This window comes from Prinia subflava, chromosome 2 (genome assembly GCF_021018805.1).
Source record: "Prinia subflava isolate CZ2003 ecotype Zambia chromosome 2, Cam_Psub_1.2, whole genome shotgun sequence".
Classification (NCBI taxonomy): Eukaryota; Metazoa; Chordata; class Aves; order Passeriformes; family Cisticolidae; genus Prinia; species Prinia subflava.
Window position 1 is genome coordinate 113,063,589 of NC_086248.1, and position 15,666 is coordinate 113,079,254.

The window sequence follows — 15,666 nt, forward strand, 5'->3', positions numbered from 1 at the left end:
GCATTGCCCAGGGAAATTGTCTGCTGGGCTCCCTCCACCTGCCTCAGCAATGCCCTCCAAAATGCCACCTCACTCCCCTTGATGTCCTCTCACCTTCTCCTACACAAACGCTTCCTGTGTCCCCTCTAAATCACACCAGGTTCTCAGCTAAATGAATGGCATGACCTGTGCCTGCTGCTCATCATTCACCCGACCAAAATCAAGAGCAAATGTCGGCTGGGCTTTAAGGACTTGAGATAACTTTGAAGCAAAATGAATCACCTTTTTCTCCTGTTTGTGGTTTGTTTTTCTTTCAGATGCTGGACTTGCCTCTGTGGATGTGTGCTGAGCTCTCGCTGCAGGGGACTGTCAGGCCTGAACGGCTGTGAGTTCATGTTCTTCTCACTGGGGAATCAGAAATCATTTCAGAAGAATTAGAAAGTTTAGAAAAATACAGCTCAAAATTTCACCTCTGTCCCCCCCTAAGTTATCCCAGTCTTTCCCAGCTAGGAGCTGCAAGGAATTCAGGCAGGGAAAATGACATCAGGGAACAGCTGTAAATTCAAAGGCAGAAAGAGAAGATCTGCCAGCAAAGGGCAGGAAAGGGAAGAAGTTTCAGAAAGCATTTCTGTGGTCTAAAATTAATAATTATTTCTGATTCATGGCATTCATGCAGATGTGAGTGACACTTTCTGGGGGCAGAGCAGCCGATTGCCAAAGTTCCCTGCCTGCCCTGTGCCTGATCTGCAGAGGAGAAAGCCTCTTCCATGAAGGGATTTGGCTCCATCTAATCCCACCTGCCCAGGCTGTTCCACGTGGCTGCTGCCAGGCTGGGGCAGCACAGGCAGACACAGCTCTCAGCACTCTCTGCTCCAAACACAGCTCTGGCCTCCTTTGCAAACTACCTCAGCAGTGAGGTTTTCTCCAGGAGAAATCAAGGAATTGCTGGTGGCAGGGTGGAGATGAAGTTATCACAAAGGGAAGTAAGGGATAAATATTCCTCCAAGAGCCCTCGAGACTTTCTGAGCTCAGTTGGGAAGGAGAAATTCATTCCCAGCAGTGCAAATACACAACAGCCTCCAACACAAAGCACAGACTGTCAAGTGAGGTCTGACAGCACCACTCTGACAAATCTTTGTCCTTCTTCCTTTCAGTGACTTCTGCAATCTGAAGCTGACAAGGCCCAAGGCTCTGTCCAGCTGCCCAGGAACAAAAGGGTCCTCCCAGGGACGAGGCACGTTCCCAGAGCACAGAGGCACCCCTGGAGCTCGTGTGTGGGGCTGGCAAGGGCTGCCAGGAGGACGCAGCCCCCAGGCAGGGTGGCGGTGGCAGTGACAGCGGCAAATTCCCAGGGTCTGATGGCACAGCAGAGAGACAAAGGCCAGCAGCGCACGGGACCTGCAGCTGCTCCCTGCCCTGCCACACCCCAGTGGGAAATCTCCAGGGGGGGATAGAAACTCGCAGGCTGCACAAAATGCAGCATCTGTCACCCTGATCCTGCTTGAACTCAGCATGTGGGGCCAACTCTCCTCCTACCCCCAGGTAAACACTCACCTGACCTGGATCAGCCCCAAACACAGCCCCACTTCTCACCTCCAAGCTGCTCCCGCATGGGGCTGCTGCCACATTCCTGACAAGGTGCCAAAGGCCCCTTTGGACAAGGCTCTCTCGGTCTCAGGCACTGGGCACTGCAGGCACCAGGGCAAGGACAGCCTGAAAGCAGAGCAGATGCCTCTGGGTTAGCAACAGGCTGGGGACACGAATGAGCAGAAACCATCAGCCTCTGGGGCTGGGACTTGATTTAATCACACAGATCATACCAAGTGTGGCATTTACAAACCTCAGACTCTCTTTCCACAGAAGCCAGTTCTGATCTAGTTCTCAGGGTGACCAATACCTCCTCCACAAAACCCACAGGGATTAGAATTTTGTGCTGGTTTTACAAACGTCATGTCAGATTTGCAAAAGCAAATCCCAGCAGGTCCCTGCTTTCCAGATCAGTGAACTCCGCTTCCCTGGAAAACCTGCTCCAGCCCCAGCCTGTGCCAAGGTGAGCACAAGCCTGCAGAGGTCAGAACCCTCACCTGGACCGATGCGCTTGCAGCGAGATGCAGCTCCAAATGGAATTCCCAAACAGCCTCCAAAATCTTCTACGATCACACCTTCAAGATGGCTCCAAAGGGCAACAGCTCCGGTGCCAGATCAGTACCTGCATGAGTCCGTGTGCCAGCCCCGGCTCACTGAAAAACACAAGAAACCAACCATCACACAGGCCTTGTTTGCAGAGTTCCTGGTCCAATCCCTCTCCTTTCCTGCCCAGAGCTGAGGGAAATCTGACACAGTATTAATAAGTGACCTTTGCTGAGAGCACTCATCACCCCAGTCCTTCAGCCTTGGCAGGCGTTTGGAGTGAACCGACCCAATGGCTAAACCTAAATCTAAACTCCTGACAGGTTTTGTTAGAAAAGTAACGGACAGTTAATCCTCCAACAGAATGAAATTGCTGCACAAGGAATAACAGAACATCATCCGTGAATAACCAATTCCACCCACACCCACCACAGCTCCACCCGTAATTTGGGTGAAATATTGATAGGGTTTATAAATTCTCCCCTTCCCTGCTACACAGTCCTTCACTGCATATCCAGCGAGTGGGTTTCTTCCCTTCCTTCTTCCCCAAAACAGCCCAAATCCCAGTTCTCTCACACCCAAACCAAACACACCTAAGGCAATGGCCATCAGCACCTGGAATTCCGAGCTCCCTGTTCCCTGCATTGCTCATCCAAGCACTCACATCAATCTCACCTCAGTTCAGAGACTCTCTGTCCTTCGAGGGAAACACAGCCTGATGGGACACACTGCTGGCACCACATTTCCTCTTGTTCCTGCTGACCTGGAAACACACAGGCAAACCCAGTCCCTCACACCCTGCATCCCTGAACACCACAGCTCCATCATCCCAAAGGAGCTCTGGCATTCACCGCTTCACCTCTGCCCTTTTCCAGCAGACACGGCTAGGACCGGTCTGTTAGCAGCGTCATTTCCCGGGCAATTCAACCCAGCCGAGAGGCCAGAGGAGCCCCGTGTCCCTGTCCCCGAGCCCACAGCGCGCTGTCCGTGCGGCCGGGGAGCTTTGGGGCGCCTTCCCGGGGTCCCGCCCGCCGCCGGGGCTGCAGTACCGGGAGCGGCCACAGGAGGGCGGCACCGCGCGGACAGCCCCGCTTCTGGCCCGGATCCGACGGACAGAGCGGGGACACGGGTGGTGATGGGCAGAAAGGACAGCGAGGGGACACGGCTGGTGATGGCCAGAAGGGACAGAGAGGAGACACGGCTGGTGATGGCCAGAAGGGACAGAGAGGGGACACGGCTGGTGATGGCCAGAAGGGACAGAGAGGGGACACGGCTGGTGATGGCCAGAAGGGACAGAGAGGGGACACGGCTGATGATGGCCAGAAGGGACAGAGAGGGGACGCGGCTGATGATGGGCAGAAGGGACAGAGAGGAGACACGGCTGGTGATGGGCAGAAGGGACAGAGAGGGGACACGGCTGATGATGGCCAGAAGGGACAGAGAGGGGACGCGGCTGATGATGGGCAGCTGTAGGATCAATGATTCAGAAATAAGCATTGTATCCCTAAGGGCAGAGTTTGTAACCCTCTGTAAAACACAAGGGGAGAACAAGGCTCCAAAGGCAGCCCTTGATGCCTCCAGCACCTGCTGCTGGAAACACTGGCAGGACTCTGTACGGATGGGATCGAACCTTTACACAGCTCTGTCCTGTGGGACCAAGGGTGGCAGAACAGAGAGACTGATGCAAATAAAACAAACGATTGATTTCAATGGACACTGAGGAGACTGAAAGCCCCACCCCAGAACAGTTCCCTGCCCAGCACTGGGGCTGTCACTGCTGCTGCAGTCTGAAGGAACACTGCAGCAGTGACATGAAAGCCAGCAAAAACAATTTCTAAGTAGAAACTGCTCCTCACCTGCTCCAACAAGCGAATCTCTGTGGCTCATCCTCAGGGGGTGACCTTGTTCCAGGGAGGAATCTTCACACAGCCCCCAAGAGCCGGGGTGAGACTGCCCTGCCAGCAGAACACAAGGGGTTAACACAAAGCTCTCTGAACACATTCTGTTCTGAGTGACTTGACAAAACATCCATCAATGTGCACCTCGAATAAAGACAGCTTGTACCTATGCTTGCAATAGACTTATGGATGTTATTTCCTCAAAGTCTCTGTTTTCATAGATTTTGATACTAAAAGTCTTTAAACAAGATTTAACACGAGCTCTCTAGGCTGCCATGCTCCCAGCCTTGAGGAAGAGCTGGACATCCTCACACTCATCCAAGCTGAGGCAGCTCCCATGGAGGGAGGGAGCTGCTGCTGCTGCAGACAAACACTGAAAAATCAGCCCTGCCTTGAGGGTGTCCTGAGAAGGGAGAAAACCCTTCCCACCACGCTCCCGGGTTTCCCTCGCTGCCACTCGCTCTGCTTCCAGCCTGGCAACGCTTGTCCTGGGGGCATTTCAGCATCACAAAGGGCTTTTCCAAGCCCAGGGATTCCATGGGATGCCCAGGTACTGGCCCAGCTGCGCGCACAGGCAGGGAAGCTCTTACACACACATGATCCTGCCATGAGCCAAAGCATTCCAGAGCATCCTTGGAACGGTGCAGAAGGCAGGAAAAGACACAGCCACAGCCCTAATCCCGCTCTGTGCTTGAGAGCACGAACACCATTTCCTCCCGATCCCAAGAGCTCCAAGGAAAATCGCTGTGAGGGTGGCACTGAAGATGCCACTTCTCTGACACGCCTGCCCCTGAACCACGGCCCCCCAGGATTCTGTGGGAGCGGGAATTATTTGTGCAGTTCAGAAGCACATCCCTAAAGCTTTCCCTTAGGAACAGGAAGCTTCCCGTGTGCATTTTGTAGTCCAATTTGTCATTTTAGCATATTTCTAGACAGCTCAAATGGAAACGAGGTGACTGGGTGCCAGCACAGCATTAGAATGGGATATCAGGAGACTCACCAGACAACACACACTGCACACTCTCCATTCCCGGCACTCCAGCTGCGGTGTTTCCTCATTTCTCACCGACTCTCGGTTCTCTTCCCAGCACTCCCATCAGGAAACTGATGGCCGCTTCCACAGGCAAACCCCCGCGGCATCACCGGTCCCCAGCACGGCTCCTCTCCCAGCCCCGCTCCACGCTGTGCCCTTTTACAGGCACGGCTCCACCCGGGACACAAAAGGAGCCTCCCAGGTGCCTCCTGAGACCCAAACCATTCCGGGTGGGTCAGGAAAGAAATAGAAAGAAACTCGTCCCTTTTGGGGGAACGAATTGTCTTTGTCCCCATTCCCCCTTCTGTCTCCTCTTCCTGTTTCCCGAGGCAGAAAACACAGATCAGGTGGGGTCGGGGGAAAACGCCAAGCCCAAAACCAAACAAAACTTGTTTTTCCATCGATTTCCATCAGGACTGCTCCGTTCTTCCCACTGTCCCTCGGCCGAAGCCACAGGAGCAGCTTCTCTCTGCGCCCCGTGGGGGTGGGCACAGGGACACCCAGCCCGGTGCTTCCCGCAAAACGGAGCCCAGCCCATGCCAGAAAATGTCCTCGCAGCTGGGAACGCGGCACGAGCTTTGTTCCATGAAATACGGCCCCAGAGAGCCTCAAGTCCCGGGACAAACTGGCCCCCCACAGCAGCCGGGTCCCCCGTATCAGTGCCAAAAGGACACAGTCCCCCCGCGGGTCCCACCCGGCCCAGGTGAGCGCTGCGCAGCGCCCTCTCCCCTCCGGCCGCTCACCTGCAGGCACCGCTCGCTCCTTTCCTGAGCCTGGCTGCGTGTGGAAAGCGTAGTTCTTTCCGTCTCGGGCACGCCTGGAGGCTCTGGGGGGATGATGCAGCCTGGGGCGGGACCCTCGGCATTTTTCCTCTTTGAACTTCTTCCCCTTGAAATCCCGGTGTCGAGGTGGATCCCTTCGGAAAGGAGAGCGGGAGCAGAGCCTGCGCCTGCGCTGTGGTCGCGTAGGGATGCGGCACTGGCAATCAAAATGATTGTCCTGGCTGCTCTCAGCTGCTCCTGCTGAGCAGGGGGCTGGTTCCCCGCTCTATCCCGGCTCCCGGGGAACCCCGAGATCCCCAGGGCCCAGCTCCTTGCAAAACTTGTTGCATTTTGAACACCTTTTCCTGAGGTTTCCTCCCTCGGAGCTTGTGAGCTCTGGTGCCGCCTTGTCACTCCCTGCAATCAGTGCCAAGGGGAGAAATCTCAGCCTGCCCTCGCCTTCATTCACTTCCCCACCTCCTCCCTCCCATTCCCACCCCAGTGCAGCCAAAGCCTGAGCAAAAGAAGGGGCAGCGGGGTGGATTTGCTCATCTGGCAGAGCACAGCCCAGCTGTGACTGCAGGGCTGCAGCCTCCGTTCATGGGGACAGAGACGGGGACACCAGCGTGCCTCTCCCCTCCTCAGAAGGAAGGGCTGGGTATTTCAAAGGAGACAACGAGCAGAGCCCCTCGGGGCTGTTCTCCTGCAGCCCAAGGCAGCCCCAGCTCCTCGGAGTCACATCCTGCTGGGGACACAAGGGAGGCGGAGCTGCCCCACCAGCCCAACACAGCCTGGGGGCTGCACTGCTCCTCTGGGCCACAGCTGCAGCCCAGCTCTCCCTGTTACACACCTCCCCTCCTCCTCTGCCACACCGGAGCGTGCACTTCCCTCACACACCCTAGAGGGGCTGCGAGAGAGACGTGGACAGCGCTTGCAAATTTTTAATCCACACCTGGATGCTCTACCACAACCTCAGACAAAAACCCAGCTACAAGCTCTGCCTCACAGACATTCAGCCTTGCCTGCCATAGCCCTGAACTTGGAAAGCCCTGCCTGCCAAAGCCCCCTCCTGCCACAGGCCCACGGAAACACGACGTTACCACAGAAATTAAACCTGTTGAACAACGAAGGGCGCCGTGTCGTGCTCGCACGAAGGGGTTGGACCCGTAACTCCGCAGTGCCCGGGCAGCGGCGGCAGCGGGAGCGGTGCGGAGCCGGCACAGCCCTCACGGGGCTGCTGCACCCCCGCCTGCCCCAACACCCGCGGGGGGAAAACAACACAAAAACCCTGTAAAGGCCGCGTGTAGCAAAAGGGGAGGAAACACCGAAAACACAGAAATAAAGAGGCATAAAGGGCTTGTGGCTCCGGCCCGGAGCCCGCGGAGCTCCGCGGGGAGGCGCCGCCGGTGAAGGGACCGACACTGGAGCCCTCAGCCGCGGGGGGAGCTGTGCTGCGCGAAATGTGCGCCGGCTCCTGCCGTCTGCAGAGCTCACGCGTTCCGGGCGGAGCTGCGAACTGACCTCGGGGGTTTCTGGGGGATAAAACCTCACCCGCGCGGGGCCACCGCGGCCACCGCCGCCATCGCGGCCATCGCCCGCCACCGCGGCCACCGCCGCCATCGCGGCTTCTCGCGGAGCGGGAGCGGCCACCCCGCGCCTCCCGGGGACAGTGTCCCGCCGGAAGCATTTGGCAGAGCACACGCACCCGGTTCCGTCCCTCCGCGTTTGTTCGCTCCCCACACGGCTGGGACTGAAAGCGGTTCCGAAGCGGATATAACACTTTTTACTGGTCTTTTCTACGGGAAAAACGGGATTAAAGGGCAGCTTTTCCCTGGATCGTGGGTGGAGGGAACAGAACCGGACCTGCACACACAGGAGGTACTGACCGAGCGGTCTCTGGAGCCCGCAGGGGGGCGGCTGCCGCAGCAGCTGCGGTCCCCTCTGCAGACTGTCATTTTTAAACGAATTTCTAATAAAACACCATGTCGGTAACGATTGTGTGGCTACCGTATCCTCCCCTGCCCACAAAACCTGCCCCAACTCGTCCCACCTTTCGATAGAAAAGGCATTTTTGTAGCTCTGCTCTCACATTGTTTTCTACGCCTTACCCATCAAGTTCGCCATTTCACTTTCTCCTGTTTAGTCCCGTTCGCGCGTTCCCGCCCGGTTCCTGTCTGTGGATTTTGCGCCGTCCCGCGGCCGCAGCCTTTCTCTGCGTTGTGGATTCGCCGCTTGGGTTTCTTTTCACTGCGGGCTGTTCGTGTATTCCATCTCTCGGGTCCCGTCTCGGCCGGCGCCTCCTGCGGTCGCCTCGGGTCAGCAGGTGTTGTACTAAGGCAGCCCAGACTCCATTTTCTTCATGCGGGAAAAGCCGATTCTTTATTCACATCACTTATTTTATGGAGTTTTCACACACCACGTGTGCAGCACCTAGTGGCTGGCAGTGTTCTTGCCACTTTATTTTTTGGTCAGAAGGTGATTTGTGTACGTGCTAAGATTCAGGTTGTTTACATTCCTCCATTGCTTCTCACGGAGCAGATCGTTGTTTACACAGATGCACTTGTTTTCCAACCCAAGAATAGGTGGTTGTGTTAGCGAGCCTTTCGTGCCAAGACTCTTTTCACATGGGAACTTGCAAATTGCTGAACTACTTGGAAAAAATGACAGGCCAGCTATGAATTTAATAGAGCAGGCCTGATTTTATGAAGCCTTTCTTTCATAATTCTTTTATCTGTCCCAGCCACTGACACAGCGAGACTCCAGGGCCATGTGGACATTATCCCTGAGAGGCTGTTCCAGCCCATCCTGCACTGGGCAGAAGTGGAACAGCCAGGATGGGGCTGCTGCAGTGCATCAAGATGAATTCTTGGGCAGATGCCACTGCTGCCATGTCCTGCTGTGGGACAGTGCTCCTGCCACCCTGCACAGCTGGAATAGCCCCACTTCTGGGAGCTTTCAGGCCAGCTCCTGCTCCGGGACTGGGCTGCTCCAGTGTGTGGTAAAGTGCTGTAGCAGTAGTGAGCTGTTATTGCCTCCGTTTGGCCTTAATTGCAGCGCTGAGCACTGCTCAGCCACGCTGCTCCAACACCAAGTGCCCGAGTGACAGCACTGGGCTGTCACCTCTCAGCCACAGCACAGCGAGCTCTGCCTCCAGCACGGTCTGATCCCCACCCCGAGCAGTGAGGAGTGGAGGGAGGGACACTGGAGAACAGCTGGGTTTTTTACAAAATACACATGAATTGTTAGCAGGAGTTTCACAATGACACACCCCCTCCTGTGAGGAAGATGACAGCAATGCCAACACCACAGCCCTGTGCAGAGTGGCACTGCAGAGCTGCTGGCATGGATCAGCCCCGGCTGGCTCAGCTCCCTCCTCCATGGCCTGGCAGGAGGGAGAAGGATGGGATGTGAGCAAATCCACACGTTCAGATACAGACACTTTAATAAAACAAAAGCAAAAGCCAGGCACAGCAAAGTGAGGAATCCATTCCCCACCTCCCATGGGCAGACAGGTGTTCCCAGTGTTTCCCAACTCTCAGAATGCAGGGTGCTGTCCTTCCTGACATTCCTAGAATTACCTGGCACTCCAATTTCCTTGCCATCCTGGTAACAGCCATCATCAGCTGCACAGAGAAATCCAAGTGGCAAAGATCCTGCACTCTTTCATTCCTTCAGTAAGCAGTCCACGGGGAGATGGGGATGCTGCATTTCCCACAGCAACCACGGATCAGCAGAGCACCAAGGCCCTGCCCTGGGCACACTTCAGTGCCAGGGTCACACAGGAGGAACCTGCGCTCTCAATTCCCCACAGATCCTGCTACCTGAACCTGCAGGTTGTGCTCAGGACCTGTGTGCTCCACAAACCCCCTCCGATTTCCTACAAAAGGTGTACAGATATATAACCCTGGGAGCACAGTGCCTGCTTCCCCATCCCAGATAGCAACAGCAGGATTATCCCAATGGACTTCTTAGTTAGAAATGCATTTATTTCGACGCACCAATAAAAATAAAAAAAAAAAGCCAACATTTTCAGATCACAGAACACAAACACAACAGAAGAGTTTTGTATTAGTCTGCTAACAAGACTTTTAGAAGGTAGAGATTCATGCCAATTGCTAGTCGATAGAAACAGCCTTCTAGGACTAAGCCCTTACATCACAAAATCCCTTATCATGTAAACAAAATAATTTTACTAAACTTCTCAATATTGAACCCATTCTTTTAGGACTTTCATTCCTTCAAGGGCTTCCTGATGGTGAGTGACTGAAAGGAGAAAAAGACAACAAACCATTAAGAACAACTCCTATGGCAAAACCAACAGAAACTGCATGCTACCCCAGGCTTCCTCTGGAGTTCAGCCCCTATTTTCATTTACAGTTCTCAAATAATGAAAGAAGTGTTGTATTTTACACTTTAACTTAGAAACTGCTTTAAGCTTGAAATATGAAGACTAATTAAGAGAGCTGAGACATCAAACCTGCTCAGAAATCTCAATTCCAGCACATCCTTCTCTGGTAATAAGAGGAAAACTTCTCCCTACATGGAGCACAGCACAGCCTGGCAGCTGTGCAACTCCTGAGCCAGCAGGAGTCACCAGCAGGAATTTAATCCTACACCACTTTTGTGGCTTCCTCCACACCTCACATTACTCACTTGTTCCCTACATTCTAAATTCCTCAGAAATACTTCATTAAAGCAGGTTTCCTTAGGAGTTACTGTCATGACATTCTGAGACTTCCAGCAGCAGAAAATGCCCATAAACAATTCATCTTCCCATAGCTGCCAGATTTAGGCAAGTAAAAACTCTGAGCTTTTATCCTTGCCCAAGTTCACTCCTCTGTAGGACCTGCTGCAGCTCAGGTGCCCTGAACCACAGCACAGACTCCAGTTTGAAGACATTCCTACCTTCTCTTTGGAGATGGTGATCTGGACTTGGAGCGGCTGTTTAAAAACAAACAAACAAACACACAAACCAGTCAGTGCAGCTGGTACACAACGTGGGGGCTCTCAGTAACCACTCTGACCATTTAAAAGCACAACAGTTTGATGTTGTTAAATGCACTGACACTGCTGCTAGCAAGTCTACCCCGGTACTTTAAGCGAAAAGCTGCAGGTGAGAAGGAAAAATGCTGGAAGCCCTCGGGAGAAGAGCAACACACAGCTTCAAAGCTGCTGTAAATCACAGTAACCCTGCGAGGCAGGAGCAGTGAATCGAGCAGTTAGGGAGAGGGAGAACTACAGGCATTTGAGAACAAAGGTGGGAGAAAATACGCCCCAAATCCTGTCAAAAATATTTTTGTGTGATAATGAGTGAAAAACATCTGTATGCAAAATCCTGGAAGGACTGCTTGTTGTCCCTCAAAAAAAAAAAACAAACAAAAAAACCCAAGACACCCCCCAAAAAACCAAACCAAAAACAAAACCACAAAAACAAAAATAAAAAAAACCCAGCTGTAAAAAAAAAGCCCATCATGTATGAAAAATGTTTTGGAAATCAGCTGTGACAAGTAAAAAAACACAACCCTGCAACTGGTGCAAACAGACATTTTGAATCATGAGGAAAAAACGAAGAACCCCACCAACCAAAACAAAAACCAACTGAGTGGTACTTGTATTTGAACGCTCACCTTTTAGCAGGTAAGCCAGATTTAGATCTACCATGAGACTCAGACCTACAACAGGAGAAAAATAAAGCTCAGCAAAGCAGCCAGTGGCATGCAAACACATCGAGAGTTAGCCACAGAGCAACAGCAAATTCACCCCAGGCAGCAGCACCAGGCACAGGGGGAGGCCCTGGTGCTGCAGGCCTTCCCTGGCACCTTCCAGGGAATCCTTTAGCCCTTACTGCAGAGACCCCACTCCTCAGAAGGCGCAAGTGCAAGCACAGGAAGCTCCCCAGCAAAGCTCCAGCTGCCAGTTCCACAAAACACCACACCACAGTCCCACACTTTTCTCCTACCTGCAAGTATCCCTTCTAGAAAGGGAAGAATAGTTTCAAGTGTCATCTTAGAAAGTATTTTAACAGCACATTAAGAGCCTGGAATCAGCCACAAGTAAGCATGTGTGCTGAAGAGCTGGTGCATTCTTCAGCTCAAGTTCCCAATTTTATGCAAGCATAATATAGAGTTTGCACCAATATCTGGCTCCTAATGAATATACCATACTCAGTTTATCTCAGGAATTAAGATCTACTTCAATCTGTAGTGAGACTTTCCTCCCACATTTATTAGGTTACTTGATCAACTCAAATATTTGCTGTTACTTAAAAACTGTATCTTCCTAGAGGATCAGAATTTAGGCTGTTACTCGACATTAGAATGCTCCATTCAATAAGCTTGGGCAAAAAAGCAAAATACTTTGACTCTATTTTTGCACACAACTGGTTTTGAAGGGTAATCAAGATTCACTTTTACCTGCCTATCAACTCATGAAAATTATACAAGGACACTGCTGGCACAAGTTAAACAAAAGGTTATGTGCCACTACTTTGAAACCTTCCCGGTCACTGTCCTGAGCCACTGGCTGTCCCATTCCCCACTAACAAATAACTTTTGACTGGATCACAGTTACTGAAGATGGGAATGCTCACAACCACCCAGAACTGGTACTCAGCAGCATGAGCACCTCTTCCACTGCTAAATAAAAAGCAGCACAACGCACAAAACCATCCTCAATTTATGACATATCTAAGAATTAACTCGTTTTTAAAAATTCTCTCAGCAGACTTTAAATTGTACACCACTACTTTTTTCTGTGAAAAGGCATAAATTACTAAGTGCCAATATTGCTCTGCTGGACAGCCTTTAAAGTGCTCCCAGGCAAATTCCCCCACTGAAGGAAAAAGATCAAAAAAACTCCTCCCAAACCCCAAAAAAACCACCAGCACCACCACCACCACAATCAAACACCACACCAAAACCATTATTACTGGTTTGAATTCAATCGAGTGAATGAATGTCTCACCTGCTTCGAGGCCACACAACAGATCTGGACCTGGAGCGGGACCTGGACCTAGATCTGGGAAAAAAAAAAAAAACCATGAAAGCTCTACTATCACATGCTTCATACACATGAGACAGAAACCAGTTATTGCAAATGTCCCAGAAGACTCAGAACTTTGCGGGACTGTTGGTTTTGCAGAAGTAATTTTACTATTAGAATGGCTGTAGCACCTTTGGTCAGTACTGCCATGCACGTAAAATGAATCCCACTGTCTTCTGGAATAAGCAATGACACCCTGTACACTTGGAGCTGAATTTGGAAACCTTCACCAGAGAGCAAGGCTGTAACTTTGGTACAACGACAGAAAGGGAAATAAAAACTCTGAAACAGCAATTCCAAAATTATACACTTAAAATTTTTAACCAAGTATGCACAAGAGCTCTTGTGCATGTAACACTACATAGGTTGCTAGCAACATATGGACTGCAAAACAGCCTCACGGCTTACATTATATATGCTATATTCAGATAGTTTCTATTCCAGCTCCAAGTCAGGTGCCCTTCAACAGTGCTGTGGGTTTACCTTGATCTTCTTAGAGAGCCCGAGCGGGACCTGCGGGGTGAGAACGATCTGTATCTACGAGGAGAGATGGACCTGGACCTGCGGTAGGACGCTGACCTGGATCTACAAAACAAAAGGAAACCAACCCATCACTGCAAGGGACCTTCCACAACAACTACAGGAAAGGAAGGAGGGGCCCCCAGAGGAAGGAGAGGGAATGAAAACACCGAAGGCAGAGCCCTACCTCCTACCACGGCTGCGACTGCGTGACCGCGAGTACCTCCTTCCTCGGGACCTCGAGCGCGATCTGGACCGGGACCTGGGGTTGGGTTAGAAACAACAGGTATCAGCACACAGCTGCAGCAGCCAGCGCGTCTGAGGCCCTGCTGAAGTCAAAACTTTTTTCAGACAACTAAAAGGAGAATTTAAAAAGAAAGTAAAAAAAGAAAAACCAAAAAACCAAACCAAACAAAACAACAAAACCACACCACTAGCATCTTGTCAGTTGGAAAAATGTCTGGGCCTACTTGTCTTGAGCATTTTTACTACCTAGAAAAATGTTAAAGCTGAATTACATTGCAGAATTACATTAGAATAGAAAACACTGTAATGCGTATTTAAAATAAACCTTGCAAGTTTGCAGGTCGACCCTCTTTGGCCCAAGGTCTAGCAGATCTAGACGATCTAGAAGTATCTATAGGCGAGCGCTGCATCTAGGTAGGAGTTCTCTTCAATCTAACGACGATCAAACTGACAGCCCAATGAGCCAGGGTGAGGCTTGATTGACGCAAGAAGATTTTTCTAGGTGGGAATGTGGTCAATCTGGTGTTCCTCTTTCTAAACCGGAGGGGGGCCCCAATTGAAAGCCAAATTTACTGTTACGGCGGTCACCGTCTCAAATTTTCTGCCCTTAAAGAATAAGGTGAAGCTACGTGTAGATGGCTCGAGGGGATCTGGCCTCTTATGCTGATCACCTCAAGGTCTAGGAGGATCTTAAGTGTCGGATTTGCAAGGCGCCTCAGCATGAAATCTTAAGGCTCGTGACATTCTGAATCAAGGCGACTGACTCAAACGAAGAAACCTGAAAGGTTTTGACCAGGTTGATTATTAAGATATTAACATTTTTTATGTATTAGCAAAAAAAAATTTGTGATATACACCTGTTGACTTACGACAATTAAGAGTTAAAACCGGTGTAACATTGTGTTCTTTGCTAACAAGAACTACACAACAGGCAGCTGGCGAAGCACCGCGGCCGCCCCGGCCCCGCACGTACCTGCTCCTCCTTCGGCGGCTATAGCGGTGGCAGTCATAGGCATAGTGGCCTTTCTCACCGCACTCGTAGCATCTGTCGTTGGGGTCGAAGGGGCGCCGGGCGGGGGGCCGGTCGTAGCGGGAGCGCCGCGGCATCCCCGTGGATACTTCCACTCTCACCCTAGAGCCGCATATTATCCTGGAAGACACAGCAGCTGTCAGCCAAAGGAATATTCCCTCTGATGCGCTCAAGCAACGAACGGGAGAAATGCATGGCTGGTGTAGGGCAGGGAGATCGAGGGCTGCGGCCCTCAGAAAAGTTCCAGGCACGCACGTACTTCCCATCGAGGCCAAGCACAGCATCTTCAGCATCCCGGGGGTCTTCGAACTCCACGAAGGCGAACCCCGGCGGGTTCCTGGCGATCCACACGGTTCTCAGCGGTCCGTAGTAGCTGAAGGCTCTCTCCAGCTCGCCTTTGCCGGCGCCCGTGCCCAGGTTGCCCACGTACACCTTGGTCTCTGGGGGGACACGCGGCCGCCATGTCAGAGCCGGGCACGCGGCCGCCCCTCCCCCGCCCCCTCCCCGCCGCCATCTTTGGTACCGCGTCCATCTTAGAGCGCTCCCGCCGGGCCGCGCCCGCCCTCACAGACCCCGCGGCCCCGGCGGGCGGCTCCGGCTCTCCGCTCCCCGCCGCCATCGCCGTCCCCCTCAGCGGCCGCCTGAGGGAACGATCACCTTCTCCCACCGCCGGGGCGGCACGAACGCCGCCGTTCCCGCCACCCTCCCTTCGCCCTCCCGCCCACAGCAGAAGCCCTCACTCAGGTGTGCGACTCCCCAGGCTCCCCGCTGTCCCTACCATATCGCCCGTATCGCGACATCCTCCCGACGACAGCGCGAGCCCGGCCAGGCGCGACCCTTTTATACAGGAACCGCCGCTGCGCCTGCGCGCCGCGCGGGGGGCGGGTGGGGCGGGGCCGGGCGGGCTCGCGCCGCGGCGCGCGCGGCTCTCGCGAGAGGCGGGCCCTGCGCGGCGGCGGTGGCGGCCCCGCGGCCCTGGGGGGGCAGAGGGGACGTGAGGGACGGGCCGAGCCCGGGCTGCTCCTGGGC

At 53.0% G+C, this 15,666-nt stretch overlaps 2 protein-coding genes across 5 annotated transcripts; both read right to left on the reverse strand.

Annotated features, from left to right (window-relative positions):
- Positions 1-261: 261 nt before the first annotated feature.
- LOC134547564 (uncharacterized) lies at positions 262-7,893 on the reverse strand. Of its 3 annotated transcripts, XM_063391670.1 has the most exons (8): positions 6,916-7,830; positions 5,784-6,218; positions 5,008-5,249; positions 3,966-4,059; positions 2,785-2,872; positions 2,064-2,219; positions 1,573-1,692; positions 262-384 (listed from the first exon to the last, which is right to left on the reverse strand). In XM_063391670.1, the coding sequence occupies exons 1-3, from the start codon at positions 7,486-7,488 to the stop codon at positions 5,070-5,072; spliced, it is 1,188 nt and encodes a 395-aa protein (XP_063247740.1). In that variant the 5' UTR covers positions 7,489-7,830; the 3' UTR covers positions 262-384; positions 1,573-1,692; positions 2,064-2,219; positions 2,785-2,872; positions 3,966-4,059; positions 5,008-5,069. The 3 variants fall into 3 exon arrangements, with proteins under 3 accessions (XP_063247740.1, XP_063247742.1, XP_063247741.1); XM_063391672.1 differs by having other exon boundaries at positions 3,966-4,064; positions 5,008-6,218; positions 6,916-7,893; XM_063391671.1 differs by lacking the exon at positions 2,785-2,872.
- Positions 7,894-9,766: 1,873 nt separating this feature from the next.
- On the reverse strand, positions 9,767-15,531 carry LOC134547565 (serine/arginine-rich splicing factor 7). Of its 2 annotated transcripts, XM_063391673.1 has the most exons (9): positions 15,416-15,531; positions 14,897-15,077; positions 14,581-14,757; positions 13,549-13,623; positions 13,326-13,427; positions 12,765-12,818; positions 11,429-11,473; positions 10,707-10,742; positions 9,767-10,064 (listed from the first exon to the last, which is right to left on the reverse strand). In XM_063391673.1, exons 1-9 carry the CDS (start codon positions 15,435-15,437, stop codon positions 10,040-10,042), a joined length of 717 nt encoding a protein of 238 aa, XP_063247743.1. In that variant the 5' UTR covers positions 15,438-15,531; the 3' UTR covers positions 9,767-10,039. The 2 variants fall into 2 exon arrangements, with proteins under 2 accessions (XP_063247743.1, XP_063247745.1); XM_063391675.1 differs by lacking the exon at positions 11,429-11,473.
- Positions 15,532-15,666: the final 135 nt, after the last annotated feature.